This window comes from Ictalurus furcatus, chromosome 1, assembly GCF_023375685.1.
Source record: "Ictalurus furcatus strain D&B chromosome 1, Billie_1.0, whole genome shotgun sequence".
Taxonomy (NCBI): Eukaryota; Metazoa; Chordata; class Actinopteri; order Siluriformes; family Ictaluridae; genus Ictalurus; species Ictalurus furcatus.
This window is the reverse complement of record NC_071255.1, coordinates 32,127,790-32,155,537: the sequence shown is the minus strand read 5'-3', so window position 1 is coordinate 32,155,537 and position 27,748 is coordinate 32,127,790. Positions and strand designations below refer to the sequence as shown.

General features: G+C 38.6%; 1 protein-coding gene across 1 annotated transcript in view; it reads left to right on the top strand.

Moving 5' to 3' along the window:
• The window catches only part of sugct (succinyl-CoA:glutarate-CoA transferase), a 122,132-nt gene extending 94,710 nt beyond the window's left edge, over window positions 1-27,422 (top strand). Inside the window, exon 14 of the mRNA XM_053636353.1 lies at window positions 23,726-27,422. Coding sequence (XP_053492328.1) covers window positions 23,726-23,889 — 164 coding nt within the window. The 3' untranslated portion in view covers window positions 23,890-27,422. The remainder of the gene's footprint in view (window positions 1-23,725) is intronic.
• The last annotated feature ends 326 nt before the right edge of the window (window positions 27,423-27,748 follow it).

Genomic DNA, 27,748 nt, shown 5'->3' with positions numbered 1-27,748 from the left:
AAATCTTTAACCTAAACCTACACATGTATCAGTGCATTATGGGTATTCAAAACCTAATTAAAATGGAGAAGATTCTGAGGCAGGTCTTATGTTGAAATGTATTTTTAATTATGTTAAGAGATTGAGGGTTCAATGGAGTATCAGTGAAGAAACTATGAGCCTGTAAAGGGCTGTTCCTTTTCCTGGAAAGTGACTCCTTCAGCCTCTTCTCTGATTACAACCCCAGCCCTCATTGTTGCTAAGGGCTATGATTGGACAATGATTGCGTTTCATTGTGGCACTGCTCAACACATTGATGAAAGTGAAATCAGTGCAGTAGGGAATTACATTCACTTCTGAGACAAAGTCTTTAGCAATGCTCTGCTGAAGTGCAGTGAAGGTTTTGCTTTTCAGGGTGAAACATTGTCACCACAACTGGAATACCACTTGTTTTTCCAATGGTGTTATTGCTTGTCGGTCTAGCGTGGAATCTTCTCCATAATATAGTATTAGTATAACTTAGACACTAAGGGGACAGGGGTGGCTTGGTGGTTAAGGCTCTGGGTTACTGATAGGAAGGTTGGGGGTTCAATCCCCAGCACTACCAAGCTACCACTATTGGGCCCTTGAGCAAGGCCCTTAACCCTCTCTGCTCCAGGGGTGCTGTATCATGGCTTCCTGACATGCTGGGGTATGTGAAGAAAAGAATTTCACTGTGCTGTAATGTATATGTGAGGAATAAAGACTCTCTTTATATTTAACCCATAGCAGTACATTGTGTGATGTCAGAGTGTATAGGTATTCTTCACTACGTTTTCAGGCCTGGCTCCAAAATGCCAGAACTTTCAGACTAGTGCACTGTATATGTATATAGTAAAACAAGATTAGTTATTAGTGCGGGTGGCTGTGGATCAGGTGGTAGAGCGGGTCGTCCACTAATCGTAGGGTTGGTGGTTCGATTCCCGGCCCACGTGACTCCACATGCCGAAGTGTCCTTGGGCAAGACACTGAACCCCAAGTGGCTCCCGATGGCAAGTTAGCGCCTTGCATGGCAGCTCTGCTACCATTGGTGTGTGAGTCTGTGTGTGAATGGGTGAATGAGACACAGTGTAAAGCGCTTTGGATAAAAGCGCTATATAATTGCTACATTTACCATTAACCAAATGCAGGACGCATGTGCAATCATGGAACACATAGAAGTGCACTCAAAAGTCATATCTTTTGATGTGTTTTAGTTAAGGAACCTCTTGAGGAACTGTGTATCCTGAATTTGCTACACAATTCCTTCCATTTCATTTCCACCACACTGATATCATGTGTGTGTTTCAATGGTTAAATCATTTCATCAAAAGCTCAGTTTTATGCTTCAAATCTTTTCCCCCTGAGTTAAACCACTAGAAGATTTCTGACTTGCAGCTAGACATTAGCATCATGGAAACATTTTGCTTTCCTGGCCATGTTGTTCTGTCTCTGAAACAAGCTTTTTGTAATCACAGGGTGTACCTGACCTATGGAAAAGCACTTACTCTAAAACATGATTTAAAAAAGGTTAATGAAACTAAGACTCAGGAGCTAGAACCAGCCCTGGTTCATCCAGTGTAAAGTTCTTAAAAAATATCACTGTAAAATTAAACTAAAAGCTTCCTGGAACGGAAATTGGGGTTATTATCAAAGACATTGTGTTTGACCTTATGTGACTGGTCAGTAACTATTCATAAATGGATACCCTGTTGTATGTTCACGTTGGGGATGCTGAAATATTTCAACCCGCTTAAGAAACAACTTTTCTGTCACTCGGTATCACCTCCCAGTCAGCCACGTCCCAGACAACTTCTCACTTCAGTGGTTTTGTCGCCATCAAATGTGTTACATCTTTCATGTCTTGAACAATGGAATTTTTTTTATTTTATTATTCTTGAAAGTAAACTGGTTTCTCATGTGGCACGGAAGTCAACCCCATGTTCTTGCATTTGACAGTCCCAGCGAGACAGTTATGTGAGCTTACCCTTTTCGTTTCTATTCCCTCACATGCAAAGCAAGCTTTTATTGGTCTACAGATAGACGGTATCGTTTTCCTACGATGTATGTATCTGACAGCTGTCCTTACACGAATCCTGACCATAAAAGCAACATTTGGTAAGGCTGGAGACAAATCTCAACCACTGGCACAAAGTTTATATCGTATGATAATCGGTCGATGACGGAAGTTGGTGTTAGTAGATTTATGGAGGAAACAGAAGAGTGGAGGTGCTTGGAAGTAGGCTGGTCTTTAGATCTGAAGAACACAAGCTGTAACTGCGGAGCACTTCTCCTGCAGTCCTTTTGTCTCAGAGAGCATCATGAAACCATCATGGACTGTGGAGAGGTTGCATCAAAAGCAGATTAGCAAATTAGTGGATGTTTTTTTGCCTCCTAAACACACAAACAAAGCCTGCTTGCATAGATGCTATGGGTCAAATCGTGCTAATGGTCTGTGCTTAATGTCTTCAGTGAATACACAGAAAACACTCTATGCTTGAGTTTTTCATGGCTTGTTGCTTCAGTCCATACCCTACCCACTGGCCTTTTTGGTTCAAGTAAATTCCCATGGAAGCATTTACTTCCTCTGTAGTTTTCATTCCGTTCCTGTGCCTTTTCCACAGTCTTCAAAATAGAAGGCTTTCTGCTTGTTGAGTAAAGAGTGGTCCAACAAATTCCGAATGCTCAGAGAACTGCTGCGTGTCATCAAGTCCCCGGAGTGCTATCCTGGACAATCAGTTGAGCTCTTTGATGTCTCTGATTCTGCTGTTTGCTATTCTGTCCGTGCGCACTATGTTGACGCTAACCAAACTGAATCGAGAGTGATTATGAAGAATGGCTCACGAAGCACCAGGCAAAAACCACAACAAGCACCTCTTTCCATCCCAGAGGCTCTGACCCATCAACTCGACAACATATACATCACACTCCAGTACACACCCCGAGCCTCTAATCTTCTCCCGCTATTTGCATTGGACCAAACACGCGATCAATCCGTAAATCCAACGCTTGTTGCAGTTGTAAAGAGTGTCTTTGTTGCTTGCTTACATAGAAAGAACTTTACGATGATTTCTCTATTTACTTGTAAGCGTATGCAAAGCAATTGCTTTGCCACGCTGTCAATTTCTCTCATGAGGACCACAGTCTGAATGTTGTCCATTCTTTCTTAGGGGAAACATACAGCCCGAAAGAACACCTTCATTGTAGGTCCAAGAAGAGGCAAGAGAAACAGCAGTACAATTAGGAACATTATGTAATGAGCGTCAGAGCAAAGATCAAAACATTTTCATCCAGGAATGTGAGACAGAAAACTATCAGATTATATAAACACTTGGACCGGTTTACCTACCTACTCATTCATTTTCAAAAGCAGAATTGGTCATTATATCAGGCCAGGAATAAAACACTTCGGGTTGTGCTGTTGTAGAAAAAAATAATCAAGGACTCAGTAATGTGATGCAGCCTGACGTGAAGCGGCGTTACTGTTACACCCTGAAGATGATTATTTTCCTCTGACACCATGTCCCAAAGTGTTTTATTCCTATTATACAACAGAAATTTTCCAACGGATTCTTGCTGATAAATTTGTAATTTATTAACGAATAATGTATCATAATTTTTTAACTCTTTATAGTAATACAAGGCAAGGTCGTTCCTGATATCTCATACACCATAGCGGTATATATACTGTAGCTCGTCATGTTAATAACAAACTAAAAAGTGAAGACTTTCCCATGGTGGAAATCTGACCGTTACAATGTACTGACACTGGAGACTCCTTCCATGAATGTTAAATAGATCAAATCTCCTTACAGAACGCTTGACCATATCAATAATTCTAGGTTTTTCTTTGACATTTTGAAAAATCACTTTTTTGTCATTAGGCGTGTATTATGTGACGTGTGAATTATCGGTTACTATAGAAGCGCATTAGAACGAGCACATTAATATAAACCTGATTTAAATGATTTCAATTGACAATCCAGAGCTGCTGTCGTTAATAAACAAATAAGAATCACTACTTTCAAACAGTCATATTTGAGAATTCAATAACTGCTATAGATATGATATAGAAATAATAACCAAGCCAGCAAACGTATATCAGGAGAACCTTCTTATGTTGCCTGTTACATCCTCTGCATGCACTTTAAAGGTGTTTTTGTGCCATTGATTGTGGAATGCTGCCTCTTTAGTGAGCGTGCAAAAGAGCGCATTGTGAGGAATTTCCCAAAATAAACCCCTTTATTTAAACAAAAGAGCCTTGGCAGAAGCACCTTGTTAGCTGGGTTTCCGGGCGCTGTGAAGCCTGCCCATTAACTTGAGCTCCTAAGGCTGAAATGCTACGGCTCGAGTCATGGTAATGTTTGTGTGCCATGATATTTTTACAGTTGCATAAAATAGAGAGCTAGTGCTAGCTCATTTTCTTTACCCTCTCAATCTTTTTAATTACCTTCTTTCAAATTGATCCCAAGGGTAATCCTACTAATCGTCTCCGAGAGCGCTGTCGTTGAACCTGAATGAATGCCTCTACTTTGAGGAGTAAAAAAAAACAACAAAAAAAACCCAAACCCGAACTATATTTCACTCACAGCACAAGCCAGGTTTGTGAAATCGTGTATTTTACTACATATGTGATTCCTCTTTACTACAGATGTAGTAAATTCATGGCAAATACTATGTCGTTTATAATTTGTCTCTTTATTTTTTTTATACGTTCGTACTGCTGAGGTATTGAGCCCAAATTTGCTCATTGCTGTAAATATATCATGCACTACTTGTTCGAAATCCCACCACGTTCTGCATTACAGACATCTGCCTAGGAATCGTCCTGACTGCTGATAGAATGAGTTTTACTAGCTGGATTAATTAACCTACACATGCCAGATGATCTTTTCCATCACCTGGGAAATATTCGCTACTGCTGAGGATGGGCCCACATGGACAGCCTATAGATGAATGAGATTACTGTGGATGGTACCACTTAAACACCATGAAGATGGCTTTGGATTACAATCGATATGAACAGTTTTGCTACGGTGGCTTAGGACTGCAATTGCTATGAGCAATTTTGCACTCAAGTCTCCATCAGTGAACCGTTGATAACTTCAACAGAATAGACGTCATGTGAAAACTGTAATGAATTTCCTGGATATACAACTGCACTATTTGACCATGTAGTACAGTTATAGAAGGGAATTATTTATAATTGTACCCGGTGTCACCCTTTTGAGTCTGGTTCTTCTCAAGGTTTCTTCTTTGTATCATCTCACTGTTGCTTTTAAAAAAAAAAATTAAATTTTATTTCCTGAATTTATATATTTGGGCGCACGGTGGCTTAGTGGTTAGCACGTTCACCGCACACCTCCAGGGTCGGGGGTTCGATTCCCACCGTGCCCCTGTGTGTGTGGAGTTTGCATGTTCTCCCCGTGCTGCGGGGGTTTCCTCCGGGTACTCCGGTTTCCTCCCCCAGTCCAAAGACATGCATGGTAGGCTGATTGGCATGTCCAAAGTGTCCGTAGTGTATGAATGGGTGTGTGAGTGTGTATGTGATTGTGCCCTGCGATGGATTGGCACCCTGTACAGAGTGTACCCCGCCTTGTGCCCCATGCTTCCTGGGATAGACTCCAGGTTCCCCATGATGCTGAAAAGGATAAAGCGGTATAGAAGAATGATGGATGGAATTTATATGTTTCTATAGAGCTGCTTTGTGAAAAATGCCCACTGTTAAAAGTGCTTTACAGATTCAATTGAATATATGGAAACATTCGTGAAAACCATCATAAAACTCTCCTGGTAGTCCGCACAGTCACCTTAGAATTAAACATGTACAGGGAAAATGAAATGCTAGCCAGACTGAGGAGAGACCACAGCTCTTAAACAAAACATTCACCACTGATGTGTCAAAACTTATTGAGGAGTATTCATATATGCCTTCATTTCCCTATGTCTGTATTTTATACGCTTATCTCGTTCCTTAAATGTCGTTACATGACGTTAGGTATGCTAGCTTTTTAGCCTAGTCATTTAGGTTTCCAGGCAACCAACCCATGAGACTGAGCATTACACTGGAGCTTTCACTTGCCTGATGGACGAGTTGTCGAGTTTATCATTTATCCACTTGTGTTCAATTTTCCACTCTGGAGTATTTGGTCATCTACTATAAAGTTATAAATTCATAAAGTTTCATTAAGCATTATGTCGACCACATTCATCTTCATTTCCTTAATTCCCAACATGTTTAGACTTGCTGCTCAACATTAGAGTTGTCAAGTGTGTTCAATGTGTTTTAGAGAAAGTGCCGTCATCATTAAACCAAATACAGCACACGCACAGCATGTCCACTCAGAATGAGTGCCAACTATGGAGTTCTCGTTTCAGCACCGGGGATCAATTAGAGGGTGAAAAGTTCTGATCCAGTGGGAAATGTAATCAGATAGAGGGAAAAGATGTGAGAGGACGGGACCCTGGGTGGAGGACAACCCCACCACACTGTTAGTGCGGTCCCCTGAAGGGTCGGGATAGCATGTGTACTGACAGGTGATTTATTTTTTTTCCCCCACCCAGGAAAGGAAAGACGTAGAACTTGTCACTGTGGCTCATATTCTCATCGTTCATTCAGGATCTAGAGCGTCACTCTCTGTCTTTTTGGGACACATGGGTCTGTGTATGGAACAAATGAGTTAGAAGATATTCTTAAACCAGACTTCCGTTTTTTTTTTTGTTTTTTTTTAAAGTGATTTCCTTTTTACATAGAGTACTGTGCAAAAGTTTTAGGCACCCTATTTTATTTTATTTATTTATTTTTAGTACAGACTTTGTTATAGATTTATTTATTGGGTGACGTCTACCTTATCGAGTCAGTACAAAAACATGTTAGATTCCCAAACATTAGTTTTCTAGCACACAATTAAATGTTAGAGAAAGAAAGCAGGATATTATGTAAGAGAACACTTTTCAGACAAAAAACACAATGAAGGCTGATGGATTTCACTGCAAAAATAAGAAGCAAGTGTGATAGTCAAAGTCTCCAGAAGAACCGTGTCTGGTTCTGCACGATGCTCAATAAAACTTACCAGTTAAATTTCTTAGAAAACTGCACTAATTTACCGGAGACTACTATTTAAATTTTTTTTTACAACACCAAATATTGCCTTTGTTTCATTTACTACTGTTTACTGCTCTTTACGGTATGTTTTAAAAAATATTTAGAAACATTTAATTTCATTACTTTGAAGGTATTTTTGCTCTACAGCATTTCTTTGCATGTGCCTAAAACTTCTGCACAGTACTGTATGTGTTTATTTATTTATTTATTTATTTATTTTTACATTTTTAAAATGTGGCTTATGGCATAATTATTAGTTTTTTAGTCAAAGTCAAAGTCATAGCAAGGTCAAATTTCTGAAATAGTTTTCATCTTACGCTTCATTACATTAGAGATGTTACTTACACCATTATGGTTAGGATCTCAAGGCCCTGATTTTTACCCTCACTCCATCATTCTATCCCATCCAGATGTGTTCATCAAGATTAGGCGGTTGAATTTTGGATTTAATCCAAACAGGGTCAAGGTCACAGCAAGGTGAAATGTCTGAAATAGTTCAGCTTCCTTCACATTTCATGTATACTCTATTTTATTTATTTATTTTTTAAGTGTAGTTCTGGCACACAAATAAGTAACAAGAAGGACTAGACGCTTTTTGTGGCAGAGGCATCCTTATCAAAGCTGTTGGTGTCGATTTCGACTTGTTTGAGGATAAAGAAAAGTCCAACAAACTGGTTTATTTTTAATTCATTCATTTTCAGGAAGTACTTTATCATTAAGGTGGCATCGGTTACACAGTCTATCCGAGGTAAACTAGACACGAGGACAGAAAGCACCATGCACACAAACGCCTTCACACAGTCATCTGAAAATTTTCACCTAGACTCGTTATTTCATTCATTCATTCATCTTCATTAAGCACTTTATCCCGGTCAGGGTCAGAGTGGATGTCCATCGTATTCAGGTAGCACTGTCTTTAGTGTAGAAATATTACTTTTTGAAATAGTCCTGAGTTTTTGAGTCTCATTGAGCCTCTCAGTTCACTGAGGCAGTTCTGTTGACTATAGGAGAGGTTTAGTTATTAATGACTGTTCAATGAAGGATCTGAAAGGGTTTGTTTAAAATATGAATATACAAGGTTTAAATGGTGATAAGAGGGACACCATTCCCGTGGTCACATGATACACATGATACAATTGCATGCGTTATTGGTGATGTGCAGATGGTTTTGTTTATAATCCGCTGATTGGCAGCCAAAATCTATTAGTCATCATACAGAGGCTCATACACTTAATGATATGGTATTATACAGGGTTTTAAGTAAGGAGTAAAACATGATCTGGCATGGTGGTGCAGAAAAAATGAATAATAATAAGAAGAAGAAGACGAATTTCTGTTACCACCCCCAAATAATTTTTTTTCCCCAATAACGGCACATCCCAAAGAGTTTTATTCCTTTCATACCAGAGCACTTTAGTAGCAAGTGCACTGGCTTGTTTATTTATTTACTAATGAACGAGAAGTCATACTGTTTTGTCAGTTTACAGTTACACATTACGTTCCACATTTACGTTACGTAAGCGATGACAGGAACCGACTTGTTTCACGGATTAAATAAACTTGTTTTGCGAAGCTATAAACGGTCACTTCCTTACCAGCCTCTCTTGTTTTGTTTGCTTCTTTTGAATAAGACAGAAAGACAAAAAAAATGATCTTCTCATGTTACCGATAAACTATTAAGCACAAAATCCTCCGTCCTGAAGACATTCTCATGAAAAATGAAAGCTTTACTTCTGAATGTTATTGTGATCGCTCAAAACAAGGACGTATGAGTAATTTGGAGACAAGTGCATAAAGGTTTTAAGAAAAGAAAAAAAAAACGTAAGTGTAATACAGACGTAAGAATACAAAGGAAAACACCTGTGAGCTAACTAGACTGGCGAAAAGCACAAAATACACAAGATGCAAGGGACAAGAACCAAGAAATACGAACAGAAACAGAAAGAGAACAGAAACTGGAAGTATATACACAGTGAGGTTAAGTGATATAAAGACATAGGTGATGCAGAGTGAAATAACAAAAAAACTGTTGGAGAAGAAAAAAAACAAAACAGTAAGAAATCTTTCAAAAATGTTCGAACGATTACACATGCTTTAAAAAAAAATTATCTGGAAAGTCTGCCACACATGCTCCTATGCAAGTGGTTAAAAATTGGTTAGAAGTTTGTCCTATTAGAATGAAAGCAGTAATGAATTAATCGACACCGACCGTTTGGCCAATCAGATTCAAGCATTCCACAGTGTAGTGGTATAAATGTATACATAAATGTAATGGAAAATAAATAAAATCATATCCCTGACTATTTTAAGGTTGAAATGTTTGCTTTAATCTGAACAGTATGGTTCATAAAGCTTCTATTGTACCAGTCCTGAGAACTAAGAATTTAAGCTTTGATTTGAGCATCTTTCTTCACACACACACACACACACACAAAAAAAAAAAAAAAAAACTTTCCAAGTCAGAGGAATGTTAACACTACTTTGAACTTTGCTCTTTTGGAAATCTTTGATTTCCCCAATTCTTAATTTGGCATCCACTCCTGCAGTCATTACGCACAACACACAAGCTCGAATGAATGGAGTTTTGTTTTAACCTTTGTGAAAGAACAGCAGAACTGACTCACCCTTTCCCAGATACCATGAATGAATTCATCTGGTTGCAATTTTTTTAAATCCTCACCACCTACACATATACTTTACCTTGGAAGCTGGTACAAAAAAATGATCACGCCACAGCTTTGACGGTGGACTGCAACATTTCCCGAACGGTACTGTTTGGTGGACTTTTTGAAAGCCTCTATTCTTTCGCTCGCTCTCCCTCATCTCCTCATTATGTCTCTGTCACCTTTGATCCATTTCCTCTCTTGCACGCCCATTAAAGGTGAAATAAGCAGTTAAAAGGAATCGGGGTGGCTGATTACAGAGACTCAGAAGGTCAAGATTTGCGTGGATGCAGAACGCCTCTGGTGAAGATGTTGGGTCTGAGCTGATGGACCTCATCGTCGCTGAGGATGTGGGGAGGGATAATGAATAACGCTCTACTCTTTTCCTTCTGCAGTTTGACTCTGGGAAAAGAGCCAGTGCAGAGAGGAAAAGCAGACTGTCTTTAAACTGTAGAAGCAGAGAAAATGGTGTATATGTAGGTCATTCACCTAAATATTACTTTAATCAACTCCTGATGTACTGTACATGAAAGTGTTTAGATCTATTTAAATAAAAAAGAAAGACAAATTGCAGTGCTTCCCAGAATTTCTGGTATCAATAGCTATTCACTCATATAATAAAGTTTAACTGTCTGCTTCAAGCAGTAAGTAAGGAATAAAACACTAAGGCCACGCTGTTATCGGGAATAATCATCGACGCGGTGGTGTAACGTGAAGCAGAACACCGTTACCACTTTCCTACAACCCCACATCCTGAAGTGTTTTATTCCTCTTATGTGACAGCAATTTACCAATAATTACAATCATTTATGAATGAAGGACACACTTTATAGCCATTTATAGTAATATTTAACCCTTTCGTGCATAATGTCCACACTTTAACAGTCAGTTTAAGGCGCTTATTTATATTTTAGTAAAATATGTGTGTGTGTGTGTGTGTGTGTGTGAGTGTGAGTGTGTGTGTGTGTATATATATATATACATATATATATATATATATATATATATATATATATATATATATATATATATATATATACACAGTACTGTATGAAAGTTTTAGGCACATGCAAAGAAATGCTGTAGAGCAAAGATGCCTTCGAAAATAAATGAATGAAGTCAGTTTTTGGTGTGATGACCCTTTGTTTGTTAGTTAATTAGTACTCCTTTGTTAGTCAGTACTCTCAGGTACAGGAAATGAGCTGAGACTTTGTCACACTTGCTTCTAAATTTTGCAGCGAAACCCAGCAGCCTTCATTCGTTTTTTTTTTTTGTTGTTGTTGTTGTTGTCTGAAAAGTGGTCTCTTACATAACATGCTGCTTTCTTTACTGACATATAAACATTTTTCTGCAACATTTAATTTTGTGTTGGAAAATCAATGTTAATCTAATGGGAATCTAAAATGTTTTTGTACTGACTCAAGAATGTAGACGTCATAAAAGAAATAAATCTATAACAAAGTTTGTACTAAAAAAAAATAGTGTGCCTAAGACTTTTTTTTTAACTTAAAATTGCATGATATTAATTTTGATTCTGTCTAAATTTTACTTGTATTTTTTTTTTTTTTTTTTTAAAGAATCTGGTTATGCGTTTAAAGTTAATAAGACAAAATATGTTATCAAGGAAATAAAGGCTCAAAGCACTCTGTCCTTAATTACAAAAGCACTGACACTGGAGACTCCTTCCATAAATGTTAAATAAACTTCCCCTTACACAAAATTTCACCAAATCAACAATTCTAAAACATTCCCCCCCCCCCCCCCCCCCCCCGTCTCTTAAATAGCACATTTTTAATCCATTTATTATTTGGCTTACACTATGCAAGTTATCTGTTACCATAGAAACGAGCGCATTGATATTAGCCTGTGATTTGCCTTTCAGTCAGCCTTCTGAATAATCACAATATAATTATATATTTAACACAATATACAAATATATTCAATAATCTTGTGTCCTATTTATTGGCACCTCTATATTTATTTTTGTATTTTTGTATATTTTTCTGTAAAAGACTTGAGCATTATATGGAGTCATCTTGCAATTGTATGATTAAGCCATAAAACAATATCAAAACAAATGCAACTTTTCAACTTTGTATTCTTTTCTACTTCGAGTAATATGTTGGTGTAAAATGTCTCCAGTGGCATGGAAATAATGCAGGTCTAATTTAACAATTTTTTTTTTTTAGATAGATCATTATAATTACGAGGTTTATATCACTTTAAGAATGCGAATGGATCATCTTTGGAACGCGTTTGCACATTACGTGGATCTTAGTCATCAATTCTCCAATTTATCCACAATAACAGCATAGTAGTAAGACTTGGCACAGCAAAGCCTCTCTCTTCTGAAACTGCAAACCTGACGTGTTTTTGGCTGCATTGTTGACTATAAATGCAATATTGTGCCAGAGACTGTCAAAAACTACTAAGAATGATGTTTTATGCTGTTGTTATCTTGTTTTATTTCTACAGGCTGGGGGTTTTAAAGGATATGTAGTGTTATGGAGTCTCTCATGTACTGAAGTAACGGAGAGGGAAAATCTAGCTGGCCTTGTACAGGATCTTCCAGTTGGTTAGTGCTCCGAAATGTAGCTGTATAAAATAGCTCACCAGATACACAGCCGAAATTTGGCAATGTTCGTCAAATTCTCGGCTTAAAATTTGTGGAGTGAGTAGGAGAATTTACAACCAGGACCAGGATGTACAGTAGATGGACCTGGAGATGTTCAACCTGAAAAATTTATTAGCGATCTCTCTGTGTTCATCTACACTATCAAATAACATGCAGTATACGAAAACGTATTTCCTATCTTTTAGCTTCTTATGTCACATTAAGGATATTTATTCCACAGCGCGATTGGATTCTTGATTCTGATTGGTCAAAAGGTGTTGATTATTTCTGACAGCTTTAATCTGCTACAGTAATTCTAATACATTATTCTTTCTACTGTAAAATTTACACAGGGACTTGTATAGCTATATATATATATATATATATTTTTTTTTTACATTGGTGTACTTGTTGAAATGAGTTTTTCTGAGAGGTGATGCTTATTTAAAATTTATAAAAGGAGTCTTCAGCGTCAGTGCTTTGTAACAGTCAGAGGTAGAAACTGTAACTTCACGTTTCCAGAGACAACAAGGTCTTTAAGTCAGAGGGCTTTGAGCCTTGCAAGCTGCCTTAAGTTAATGTGAGAGATAAAAAATGACTGGTGTCTGTTTATTGTTGCTGTAACATAAGTGATAACAGAAATGAACTCTCTCCGCAGACGTTCCAAAACATTAAATATAACGATAAATGGATGAAACGTTGGATGCATCATTCTTTAATTAATGAAAATTGTTACCATCAGCCAATTGTTGTAGTATAAGAAGAATTAAATGCCACGGATGCTGCTGTTATTGGGAAATAACCAACAATTCCTCCAGTTTTGCAGCATTGATTTTCCTATAACAGCAAACTGTGGCGTTTTATTTCATACACAATGTCCTCAGAGGAAGTTGATAAACTTGTTGAGGATATTGTAAAGGTTTCACCCACACAGTGTCTTAATTATACATGCTTTTTACCCTAAATCCTGAGCTTTGATCCATTTTTATGCAGATGAAAGGAGCCGTCGATTCACCATTCCATTGCATGTGAGAGGTTCTTCCTCTTACCCCTCTAGCCAATGGCATAACACACTGACTGGAAATTCTTTCTTTCGCTCTTCTTTTATGCCACCGATGCAGAACCGGCAATGATTCCTTACAGATAGCTGTATACTTACTCACTCCAGACAACAAACAGTACGGTGGGGGGTTAATCATTTCCTAGCATACATTGCCCTAGACCTGCTCTTGATAATGAATCAGCAAAGCTAAAACCTCCCACATTTCTACTTCTCCTTCTCTTTGTCTGTGCCATTGAGAAAAGATGCAGCTAATATCGTTACCACAGCTCCATCAAATAGCTAAAGAGCCAGACAGAGGCAGAGAAATAGAGCCTCATGATCCTTTTCTTTCTTTCTTTCCTTTTATGTTTTCTGGCATTCTCACTCTCTCATAGCCTTTAAACCCCAAAATAGGGTTTCTAATAGGTATGCCTAGTCCTGATTTTGATTCCAGTTGTTGTTGAGGTTTTTTGTTTGTTTGTTTTTTAAACCCTGTTTATGTTGTCCATGTTGTTAGATGAACCAAGTACCATTCAGAGTCCGAGAAACATTGCAGAGCCATCAAGGCCTCACTCAGGACTTGGATAGCATTGAGAGGGTTGGAACATGTGCACTAAACCTTCATATTTTAGGCAATGGAAATGGCAGTAGCCTTCAGATCAAATCATGACCTATACATGATTTCAGTGCAGGAATGAAAGCCAAGTGCTGGTGTACCTAATGCCATAGGAGATCTCTGTGGAAAACTACGCTCCCAGCATATACTCGAGAAGAAAGCAAATGTGCTTCATGCTCGAATGCTGATATTTACATGCAATCAGACTCTCACAGGCTGCCAGCATTCATATCAATCCTAAACCATTTAGCTCAGTTGAAGTCTCTTACAGAACTTCATGGTGGAGTTTTTTTTAACCTCAGAAAAACTTCTTTACAGTACATTTACTCCTTTGCCTAACGCTTTTATCCAAATGCACCAACACTTATAGCAACTCCATAAAGCTCATATGGAATCAATATAACTGTTGATTATGATATACAATACAAAGTTCCAATATAAATATAGGCATTTAAAAAAAAAAAAAAAAACTTCTTTTTTTAATAACGCCTTATAAAATGCTAATAAAGTGCTATAAATGATTCTTTCATAACTTATCGTACCATATGATATGATATACTACAAACTTTATAGCTAATAATTACCGGTGAAAGAATATATATATATATATATATATATATATATATATATATATATATATATATATATATATGAGCAGCTGTAATATACAGTATATTAACAGTTAATAAAACATTATAAATATTTAAAATGTCATTACTGATTGCTTCACAATATGGAAAGGACATCCTGTATGTGGAGCCTCTGAGAAAGCTTCCTGTCCCTGGAAAAGTGTGCCCTTGTTTTAGTATGCTTTTATTATTGTTAATGTTAAAGTTTTCCAACTGTATTATTGTATGTTTTTTTTTTTTTTCACGTTGTTGTTTTCTTTTATTAATCTGGAATTAAATGACTCCTGGAATTTACTAACGAATGATTTAACATATTCTTAATGTTACCTGATGCAATCAGTGATGACATTCGATATATAAATGTTTAGAATGTTTATTATTGTTCATACATGTCAATGCATTAATTATATTCGCTTTATAATTATGTACTATAGGGTAAAGCTGATGCTGCTTGAGTTCTATGGTGTCAATTCAGATGCTTAAAAAAAATCATAGACACTGTTGGAAAATCTTTGTTTGTCCCTATGGGGGAGCCCTTAAATGTTTAACTGTAGAACCCTGAAATAGTGTTTCCCTATCAGAAAGGGTTTCAAATAGAACCTCTGTCGGAAGTTTCTTATCCAATGAACCCTTAAAGAAATTTTTTTATAATTATTACAAGTGCATTGCATGAATTATTCAACCCAAAAACTTAATATCCGATCTAACAGTTTCAATCAGAGGATGGAACAGCAACAAACTCCTCATTATTAGTTATAAATGTACATCATGGTATTATAAAGGATACTTATAACATGATTGAGTTATTAAATGAATTATTTATAAAACATTGTCAGTGTTATACAGCATTATTGTTGTTTTTAAAAAAATCCTACATGGAATCATTACTACCTTTGAGTAACACAATATGAAGCCAATATTCACAAACTTGTAGCATGTATGTTATAATGGCAAGAGGGGGGAAATATCCTTTTCCCTTGCATACCTGTCATGCTGGCGTATTTGCATACATGGCTATAGATAGATTGCAGATAAAAATAATGAGTAGAGAGAAAAGAAAGCAGTGAACGGATCCAGTATGGAACAGGAGGAGAGGACAGAGAGGGCTTTGTTGCGGAAGAGGGAGAGGAAGCCCTTGAACCTTGCCTGCGGAGGAGAGAGGAGCGTGTCCCTCCCTCGCCAGGGTACAGGGCTGAGGAGAAGCAGATGTTGGCGCTGAAGATGACGACAGGCCCGTGGTCTTGTGAGCAGAAGCAGAGGAACGAGGAGCAGGGGAGGAGAGAGGGAGGGAGAAGACGGAGGATGTGGTTAGGGCATCGCTCCTAACTGCTGAGGCTGCGAAACCACACACACGCACACAATCATGTTCGAATGTTGCTGTTCCCTCCTTTTTCTGCCTTTATTTTAACGGCCGTCTCGCCCTCCACTCTGTGCCGCCGGGCTGCCTCTGGTTTTGTTTTAGGCCATCTTTGCCTCTTTTCCATCCTCATAGTTTTTTTTTTCTTTTTTTTTTTTTTCCCTCATTTATTTTATAACATTTTGGTATGAACTTTTTGAGATGAGTTGAAGGTTTTGCATTAAACTCTTAGAATAAAGAGTTCTTTAAGGGTTCACTGGATAATTAAGGGTTCTTGGCTTTCAAAAAAGAATTCTAACTCGATCCATTTCTGATGGGGAAACACTCGGTTTCAGAGTTCTACATAAAACCTTTAAGGGTTCCCCCATAGACACAAGCAAAAATGATACATTTTCTGTAACCCCAAGCCTTGACCACCCTACATTTTGTTTTATTCCTGATTTATAATATAGGACTACTGTAACATTTGAACATATATGTGTGTAAAAAAAAAAATAAAATAAAAGCCAAAGTAATATTCCTTGCGCTGACTTTCCGGTCTTCCATGCACAAGCAGAAACCGCGCTACTACGAGCGGCACTGTTCACACACTTGCCTGCGTAGCTTATGTACATTTGTTTTTTTTTTTAAAATAAAAAGGTTTTAAAAGCATTTACTAGATGGCACATCAGAGCCAAAACCTCCCTGTCCATCAAGTCGAACTGTAAAATGTTTAGCAATTTTTCTTTATTAATGCACAGTGACATTAAACACACTGATGTCTCTATTAAAACCTTGAGACTGGCATTATGAATTTAGACTGTGGATCAAATCAAAAACTCTTCAAATTCAAACATTACCCTTAATAGGAAAACCAGTCAATGTTAATACTCAGTAACAGTTTTGAATTGTACGTAAGTATGTGATTTGAGACAAAACTTTCGATGACTGGGAAATTTGTCCATTTTTATTGCTGAACTATAGCACAGCGTGTGCGGATTGTGAAAAAGACTACAATAATGTACACTTCATTTAAACGTTGCTTTTCTGAATGTGACTGCCTTTTATATTTCTAACATTCATTTGTAAAATAAGTGAATGAAACAAAAGAGGAGATCAAAAAGCCCACATGGGGTTGTGACCCCTAGTTTGGGGACCCCTGCCTTAAGGCCTCTAAATTTAAGTGTGTTTGAGTTTTCTTTTTATGCATCTCAAGTTAAAGCATAAACTTCAAGGAACCCTTAAAGATACCTTTTTTCTGTAATGCAGAAACTTATAGTCATCCCAAACTCAACCAATGAATGAATGAATACATGAACGAATGAATGAAGGCAGTGAAGCTGGACTAAAGTGAAAAACAGAAATTGCACAATTAAGTGTTCCAGGCTTCCAAAAAAAGGTTCCTGATAAGGAAACAGTGTTGTAAGGTTCTACGCAGATCCGTTAAGGGTCCCCCAGAGGCTGAAGAAAAGAACTTGTAAGGCTTTAAGACTGCATGAGTTCTTTGTGCATGCTGATTTAAAGCCTAGAACTCAATGAATGTTTAAAGAACCCTTGAAAAACAAGTGTAGTGAACAGACCTGGATAGGGTGCCAACCCATTGCAGGGCACAATCGCACACACAATTTAAAATGGCAGTCAGCCTACAAAGCGTGCCTTTGTACTGGTGGAGGAACCCCTGAAGCTTGAGAAGAGCATGCAAGCTCTGTGCATGCAGGGTGTAGGTGGGAATTGAGCCCCCAGCCCGGGAGGTGCGAGGCAAATGTGCTCACCACTAAGCCACCATGACCTGCAGGTTTGTACCAGATGATTAAAAAAAAAAAAAAAAAGTAAAAGAAGAGGGTGGCAAGGAAGGGAAACCCTGCTGCAGTTTTCAACCTAGAACCTTCAAGGGTTCCCATAAATGGACAACTGAGGAAACCTTGGGGCTTCAAAAAAATTTTTTTGTGTGTATTAAGGGTTTCCCCAGAGAGACAACTGAGGAACTCATATGGTTCCTGTATCTTAAGAGTGTAGAACTCATTGAATGCTTAAAGAACCCTTGAACCCATTTTTTTTCCTGACAGTGTTATTAAAAAATTCACTTCTTTTTGACTAAAAGGTGAAGGTTTATTGGATACCTAAGGGTTCTTTGCTACCAGAAAAGGGTTCCACTGGCTTTCTACTTGCTTTCATCTGTATGAAAAATTGATGGTGCTTATACAAAAGTACTATGTGCATGACCAAGCTTCAATTTAGAGCCTAAAATATGATTGGACTCTCTTATATAACCCACTTTAGAACACATCACTGTCATGAAATATGTTATTCATGATTTAGTGCTATTAATATATTATGATTCAGTGACATTTAAGGATCTCCTGAAGATCTGAGGATTCCAGTGAGAATGTGGTTCTCCCTGCATGAGGATTAAAATAACCTCTAATCCAACAGGAGTGTGGATTTCAAATCCTTTTTAGCAAACCGAGACCTTAGTAAACATCACAATTTATCTGGCCTATCATAATTTCCTGATTTCCTGAGCATATTGTAAACAATATCATTTTATCTTAGTGGCATCCAGCCCATTTTACCTACATATGTTCTCCTGTATCATCAGTGTATGAAAATGAACATCAGGAACCAGTTATAAATAGCACACAGAGGCAAGAGACAGAGTTGTGGCTCCTTCACCTAAAATGGCTGCTCTAATGCATCTTCATATGACTCATCCATGTGTTGAGGTTCCTTCTGTCCTGAAGTACAGAAGGAATAAATGGTGGAGGGAAAGCATCAGAGCATATTTCTGGAGTGCCAGTAAAGTCTGCGGTGGGTTTGACCTATTGGCATGTTGGAGAAAACGCAAAGCACAGAGGAAAGAAGTGCTAAAGGCCTCTTCTGCATAGTAAAAGAGTCTGTGGGGGGGTCACAACCTTTCATTGCGTGAAATGATTTATGAATGTAAGTCTTTCACTCTTGGTTTGTTCACTGAACAAGCATCTGTCTTGGATATTTTGTCAGAAGTGGATTGGTAATTAGTTTCAGCAAAATTAATGAGGCTTTGGCAAGTAAAGATGGAAACGGGTATATGCTAATGCCGCCTAATGATTGCAATAGCATGACTACAAGGAAATGAGTCACACGCTATGATTGCTTAGTGTCATCCGTTTTTATCATCAACTATATTTCTTTAAGGGGTGTTTAAGCCTGTTTCCAAGCACCTTGGATAGTGGTTAGCACATTTGCCGCACACCTTGGTTGGGGGTTCAAAACTCTCCTCTGCCCTGGGAGTTTGTATATTCTCCCTATGCTTCGGGGGTTTCGTCCGGGAACTCCGGTTTCCTCCCCCATTCCAAAGACGTGTTGTAGGCTGATTGTCATTTTCGAATTGTCCGTATTGTGTGAATGGGTATGCGACTGTGCCCTGCGATAGGCTGACCTCCCGTCCAGAGTGTCCCCCGTCTCCTCTGGGATAGGCTCCAGGTTCCCTGCAACCCTGTGTAGGACAGAAAAAGGGTGGATTTATTCATTTGGAAAACACTTGGGAGCGTGCTGTAATAGGAAAATAATCACTGATGTGGTGCTGTGAAGTTGGGTATTTTCTAATAACAGCATATCCCCAAGTGTTTTATTTCTCTTGTACAACAGCAATTTTCAGGTGCTATTTTTTATTAAAGGTAGTTTATCGGTCTATAGTTATGTTTAATATTGTAAAACATCCATAAAACGGGATTGTTCCAAATTCATTACATTATAACAAGCTTTTCTTTCAAGTCAAAATCTTCATCTGTTCTGAAAACATTCCCATAGCGGAGAACCTAGTTACAGCTTTACCTGAGACTGAAGACTCCTTCCAAAAATGTTGAATAAATGTCTGCTCAATGAGAAGTCCCACATATCGACAATTACACATTTTTAAATAATCTAAAGAGATCTGTAAGGCGTTCAAAAAAAAGGTTGTGGATGCCTGTGAGTCTGGCAAGGGATTTAAAAAGATCTCCAAATTATCTGAAATACATCATTCCACTGTAAGGAAAATCATCTACAAATGGCGCAGATTTCAAATGACTTGCAGGAGAAGCACCTCATACCAACTGTGAAGCACAGTGGTGGATAGGTTATGGTTTGGGGTTGCTTCACTGCCTCACGGACTGGACAGCTTGCATTCATTGAATCAACTGTGAATTCTGCATCACGTCAAAGAGTGCTTGAAGATAATGTGAGGCCATCTGTCCAGAAATTGAAGTTGGACCTTTCAACAGGATAATGATCTTAAGTACACTAGCAAATCCACCAAGGATTGGCTCAAAAAGAAGAAATAAAGGGTTATGGAATGGCCTAGTCAAAGCCCGGATTTGAATCCTTTGGGGTGGGGGTGGAGGGGGGGGTCGCTTTTGAAACGTGTACATATTTAATAATAATATTGCATGGAAGAGTGGTCGAAAATTCCAGCAAACCTGGTGGATAATTATGCAAAACGCCTACAAGAAGTTATTTCTACTAAAGGGGGCAATACTAGCTTCTGAGGCAGTGTGTGTACTTACTTTTTCCACAGAAGAATATCACATCTATTGATATTTCTGTTTAAGAAAAGATTGAAAAAGCAAATTTTTCTTGTGGTTTTGTTCAAGTACCGTAATTTCCGGACTATTGAGCGCACCTGAATATAAGCCGCACCCACTAACTTTAAAAAGAAAAAAAAAAATTGTACATATATAGGCCGCACTTGTCTATAAGCCGCAGGTGTCCACGTTGTAACATGAGATATTTACACAGAAAGATGTTATACATAAAGCTTTTTTTAAACTTTTAATTAAATACGTACCGTAAATGCTTTTTTCCGAACAGTGCCTGTAACACGGCTGGTTAAAAAAATTAAAAATACAGTTGCCTACCAGGAAAAGTCATTGATCGCTATCTTCATCTTCCTCCTGCGCACTAAAACCACTAAAGTCGTCTTCTTCAGTGTCGGAATTGAACAGCCTTAGAATTACCGGTACTTCGTCACACACTTCCTCAGTCTCTCTTTCGTTGTCGCTCTCAATGTCACTTACGTCTCGAGGCAAATTCGCCCTTGAGCGTGTGCTGTCCTCTTCATCACGCAGCATTCGAAACCCGTTGGTATTAGATTAGATAGTAGATTTTTTGACATTGCTCTACGCTGTTAGGATCCACTGGCAGACTTGAGCAAAAGTTGCTCTTCGCATGCGGCCAGTTTTGGTAAATGATTTCTCGCCGCTAGTCATCCAAGCCTCCCACTCAACTCGGAGTGCCACTTTAAATGCACGATTCACACTGATGTCGAGTGGCTGCAAATACTTCGTTGTGCCCCCAGGAATCACAGCTGGAATTGAGTTTGTCCTCTTGATGGCTGCTTTCACAGAATCTGTTATATGGGCCCTCATGCTGTCCAAAACGAGCAATGCTTTTTTTCTGTGAAAAAATCCCCCCAGTCGCTTGCCGTAGCACTCTGTCAGCCATTCCTTCATTACGCTTTCTATCATCCACCCTTTCTTGTTGACTTTCACGACGATTTCTTTCGGGAGTTTTTCTTTTGGCATAATCATCTGCTTAAAAATCACCATTGGTGGAAGCTTTTGTCCGGATGCTGTGCAGCTCAGAACACAAATGAAATGCGTTCTCTCATGGCCAGTTGTTTTCAGCTTGCCGGACGATTCACCTTTTTTGTTAACAGTCCTAGTAAGAGGCAGGTCAAACGTCAAAGGTACTTCATCCATATTTATGACGTCGTCTGGTCCGGTGGAATTCTCGGCTATCCTTGTTTGAGTGAATTTGCGGAAGTTTGTAACTGTTTCCTCGTAGTCCGGAGGGAGTTGCTAACACAGAGTCGTCCGTGTCCTGATGGACAGGCCTTTTCGTCTCATAAATCTGAGACACCACGATGGTCCACCTCTAAAATCTTCCATCTTCTTTTCATTGGCGATTGTTTTGGCTTACAGTCGGATCTGCACAGTGGAAACACCTCGGCCGTCTGCTCACTGTGTGTTCACCCAGTCTTCAAGAACGTTTTCAAGTTCGGGCCATCTGCTTTTCTTACCTCTGAAAGCTTCTGTCGTCTTTTTGCATTGAGTCAGTTCTTGACGCTGCCGTCTCCAACGTCTCACCATCGATTCATTGATGCCAAGCTTACGTGCAGCAGCTCTATCTCCTTCTTCGACAGCCAGATCGATCGCCTTTAACTTGAAAGCTGCATCATATGCATTTCTTCGTGTGTTTTCCATGATGAGGGTGTGTGCATGAAGTACAAAATGACTGATCTGAAGAATTTAGTGTGAGTGCGTTTGATTTAATTCGAACAGTTTCATTGGTCCACCGTGACCTGTTCGGTAATTTCATTGGTCCGATGTGACGAGGCTAAATGTTTTGGCGGCATGAAACTCGTTAGCCCGTAAAAATCCATAAATCAGCCGCATCATTGTTTAAGCCGCAGTGTTCAAAGCGTGTGAAAAAAGTAGCGGCTTATAGTCCGGAAATTACGGTATATCAACTTTATTAATAGGCGCTGTTTCAAAGATGATCAAATGTTTGCTCGTCCAAATATGTAAAATAAATAAATAAATAAATAAATAAAAACCCCGACAATTTCCATGGGGTGTACTTATTTTTCAACACGACTGTATTAGAGACTGCATTAATATAAACCTGTGATCTGGATTTAATCACTGATGGTCAGAGCTGTTGTTCTAGATAATTAAATTAAACCTTCTGACCACTCGGCACTGAGGTATGAGCAACGTTTAGTGTTCCTATGAATATTCACAGATTCATTCACCTGGACAGAATAGCAATACAAATCATCTGAGAAACACCAATCATAAGGAGAATGTTTTCAGTTCAATTTAAATGTGAAAAAAAATTGATTTGGTACAGATTCACTGCAGTTTGGGGGTTTCATTATCCTTTTTTAAATCAGAAAAAAAAGAAGACATTGCTGATAATTGTGTCATGTAATTGCTAGTTTCAGCCACAAAATGGCCTACAAGAACTAAATTACTTGTCAGCCCTAGCATATCACATGACCATGTCACGTGACTGATCACTGATCAACTGATCACTCACACCTGTTTCGACTTCCACTAATTTCTAACTTTATTTAAGTTCTGGCTTCGTCGTGTTTCTCTAGCCATGTTTCCATCCAAGTTGCGAATGTAACTTATGTGAATAATCGGACTATCGCATAAAGCATGTGCGAATAAAGTGGTATTTTCTGCCCATGTGTTCAAGAGAACAAAATCGTCACGTCCAGGGAAACTGACACAAAGTATCCATACAAATTTGTACATTTCTGAGCCAATTATCCCATCATGTGATTTGTTGAGGTGAAGTCACACGCCTTTTTTGATGCGCGTTGAGGAATTTATTCGGTAAATATGTTTAATCGTAGTTTATGCATGTCTTTTTTTTTTTTTTTTGCTATAGCCCAAAATTTGCATGAAAGTATGTGGCAAATACATGTCGTCTATTATTTAAAGCTGTTTTTAACTAAGTGGACATGAAGAGGACAAGATAAACATTCATTCATTCATCTTCAGTAACTGCTTAAACCTGATCAGGATTTCGCTGGATCTGGAGCCAATCCCAGTAACACTGTGCAAGATGGGAGATTTCCTCCTGGATGGGACACCGGTCCATCACAGGGCATATAACACATATATTGTGTAATTATGATGGAAAAAAATATTATTTGTGAATCATTTTACAAGTTCAGCTGTTTTTCTCGCAGGTCCTGCTGTCCGATTCAACAGTTTTGAGTTTGACAAGCCAGCTCCGCCCCCTGTGATTGGTCAGCACACAGTCGAGGTCCTAAAGGGCATCCTGGGCTACAGCGATGATGTCATCAACCAGCTGTTGACTTCACGGACCGTCAGTCAAAATACAGTTTACTAACGCCAGCGAACAAGGAACAAGGCATGACCGAGTCCACTCCCAAAATATGATCATACAGCCTCCTCTTAACAAATAAACACCCTCGCTCTTTAACGCTCCCACACACACATACGCACACCGACATGACACTGTGGGAGAAATATTGTTCCACCTCCCACACTCAATGGTTATGTTTTAGAAATTAATCGGCCAAAAAAGCCAACCGAAAGCAAGCCACAAATGTAACAATAACAACAGAATGACGCATGAGGAGGCTCAGTGGGTCTGGCCTGCCATTTGGCGTTTCCAGTGGAATGTGGTCTGGCTCGGTAACCTGCACTCACATTCACATCACCTCACACTTTTCTTCCTGTTTTATTGATCAATAACGTATGCAGACTCCCTGCTGGATTAGCGTTCGAATCAAAACGTTCAGTAATGGAAAGAAGGAAAATCTATTCCTCAGCTCTTCGGGCTGTCTGTTAAACTTTCAAGCTGAGTTTTCATCACTATTTTGGCTAAATTCACAATCTCTGACTAAACGGCAAGTCTAGCGTGGAAATACCCAACGGCACACGTGGAAATACCCTACAGTAAACGATACGTGGCACACCTCATACTGTTTGCCTAGTCTGAATTAAAGCGAAATTGAAATTGATCCAGTTTAATGCTCCACAAATGTAAGTGGAAAAAAAAAAAAAAACAAGCACAGGAGCTTGGAAACATCCTTTTAAAATCCTTTTATCTAGTGCTCGCTTCTTGTAATTGGGTAAATCTCACTTTCAATAGAACTTCACTGTGGTTCACCTGGAAGCAGACAAAGATCACCTCTCACAGGAAGTGTTGGAGTTTGTCCAAGTGAGATTGCTTGGTGTTTTAACACCTGCCCAAACGAACCACACCAAGAAGGCAGCATTCATTTAATTCATGGTTTCATTTAACCAAAAGAGTTATCTTAGTCATATGCTTTTGTTTATAGTCAGAATTATTCCACGACTGAATCCAAAAAACATTATTTTATTAGATTCTTCTTGTGAGCTACAGCCTCTGTGGTGAATTTAGCACCACAACTTTTTTTTTTTTTTTTTCCTGTTAAACATTTCGGGTTATATGCAGGGCTATATTTAGAGACGACGTCAGGTCTAGGAAAGTACCAAATTAAATTTGGCTGAAAGCTTAAGTCAGTTACCCTTTTACCCCAGCTGCCGAAACTGAACTGACACACACAGCTCACACAGCCTCTTTGTTCCTGAGCATGAACAACACTGCGTCTCGTATGAATTGGTTACCGTGTATGTGTTTTATGTGTGGTAATAGTTTAGTTTTTTTAGTTAAACAGTGAAAGAAGTGAGAATTAGCACAATGACCACACTACAGCCGAGATAATCGTTTTAACGTTAAATCATCTGATCAGTCATCCGATTGTCTAATTATAGTTATGTATTCTATAATACTCGTTACACATGGGTACATTGAAAAGCCAAGACTACAGATTCTGACTTTTCAGATTGTTTTTCATGTTTGTATGATAAAAATCTCACAATGTTATGAATGGATAAATAGGACAAGGTTGATTCGGTCTTGCTGGCAAAACTTCCATCCGTTTTCTGTACCGCTTATCCTACACAAGCTCGTGGGGAGCCTGGAGCTTATCCAAGGGAACTTGGTGGACAAGGTGGTGGACGCCCTGGACAATTACACACACAAACACATTCAAATGCTATGGACAATTTGGAAATGCCAATCAGCCTACAGCGCATGTTTTTTTCGGACTGGGGGAGGAAACTGAAGTTTCTGGAGGAAACCCCCAAAGCTCTGCACCCACAGGGTGGAGGCGGGAGTCAGATCCCCAACCCTGGAGGTGCAGGGCAGACATGCTTACCATTAAGCCACCATCCCCCCCGGTAAAACTTACACCCGTCAATTACAAATAAGCCGCTTACTAATGTTCAGTATTAGGCCATTAAATCAAATGCAAATAAAATTAGTTTTTAATCTACTTTAATCTCCTGATAAGTGTATGTTTTTAAACTAGCTTTAAGTAGCAGTGGCATGCACACAAAAAACTACGAGTACACGCAAACTATGATTTTACCGGATTTTTGCTGCTTTTCCCCCAAGCACCATGCTGCTAATAAGTACAAAATAAACCAACACACTACATGATGACTTTTAAGATGTTGGGGAAATAAAATGAAGTTTTTCTTTTTTTCTTCCTGCCAGCACTAACATTGTTCACCTGTTGTTTACTTTGGCAGGGAGACGCCCACCCATGCACTACAGATCAGAAAATAGGACATTTTGTAGCATTTTTTAATATATAAATTAATTAAATAATATTTTTTAATTAAATAGTATTATTAACATATATATATTTCTTGAATATTTTATAAATTCATAATGATTATTTGTGTCAAAGTGATTTTTTTTTTTAACGGGCTTTTGCAAAGGGCTTTATGGTAAACTTTTTCATAATCTAAGCTAACGTTTAAGAGAATAAAGAAGACACAGTGTTGCAGAATCAATAATGTTTAAGAATGTTGCCAGTAAATATTATTGTATTTTGGTTTCATTGTATTGTCAAAAGGTTAATGTCAAATATTTTCAAGTTAATGTTTAAAATCTCTGACCAACTAAATGTCATTTTAGTAATTAAAGCTGAGTGCACACTACATGATTTTAGCCCTGATTTCCCAGTGTACCCTGGCCAACCATCACAGTAGCGTGTGCAGTTGAGCGACGCAATTGTCTCAGCTCAAGCATGTTTAATATTTTTGGCCAAGAATCTCTTAGTGTAAACCTATCTTTGACTAGTTGCAAGCACAGCAATGAAAAACAGCCAATGAGAGTCCAAGACGAAATCGAATCCATCTGCTGCCATACCCAGCAGGTCAAATCCACTTAATTAGCCATCGATTTTTTTAAGAAGACGAGGACAAAATGTAAGCATAATAATATAAAAGCTTATATAAGAAATGAGTTGCCATGTCCTACCCAAATGGTTTTTAGGAATAGCCATGGGGGGGGGGGGGACACGATACATGGCATAATTCCTGCTGGTGCATTTGTAGTGCGGCTAAATTTTTTGCACTATACCTCCAGTTCTCTTTGCAGAACAGACAATCTCCACTGCCTGCATCTTCCCAACCAATATTTCCTCCACATTTTCTCTTCTTCAAAAGATCCCTTCTGAAACATGCCATATCCCCAAATCCTGCTTTCTCATGGACGGAAATGAATCATGAGAAAGCAGTATTTTGGGGCTACGGCATGGTTCAGAAGCGATCTTTTCAGGTGAAAGATTATGTAGTGTGCGGGCGCTTCGTCTGAGACCAATCACGTAGTTTGCACACCACGACATCTACCAAACTACTTCTGAGATTTTGTAAGTCTTGCAGTGTGCTCTCAGCTTTATTCTGACAACTTTGGCAGTTCTGGCCCTGGAGACGGGGAAAATGCATTTATTTGACTTCATTGCACAACCTGGAGACTGAAAAATTCAGCATTTATGTAAGTAGTGTCAATGCAATAAAATGATTTCGTGTCTTAACTTTTGCACTCTCACGACATCCAGATGTTTATGAACTGCATGAGCGTTGTTTGACTACACTTCCCAGTGATGAACTCAACAGGTGCAAGGTCCAAAAACACAACTCTATTTGTTCAGAGGTTCAGTGACTGTAGTAGCACAGAGTAGAGTGATTCAGTATCTCAGGGGAATTAGGGTTGTTTCGGATGTCAGTAATTGCCAGATATTTTTTACGTCTGATTTCTTCCCGTCTGTTCTGCACAAATGACTTAATGTCAAACACAGACTGGGTCACGGCAGGACAGCATCATGAGTGTGACCACTATAAAGGACACACCACAGAAAAAAGTT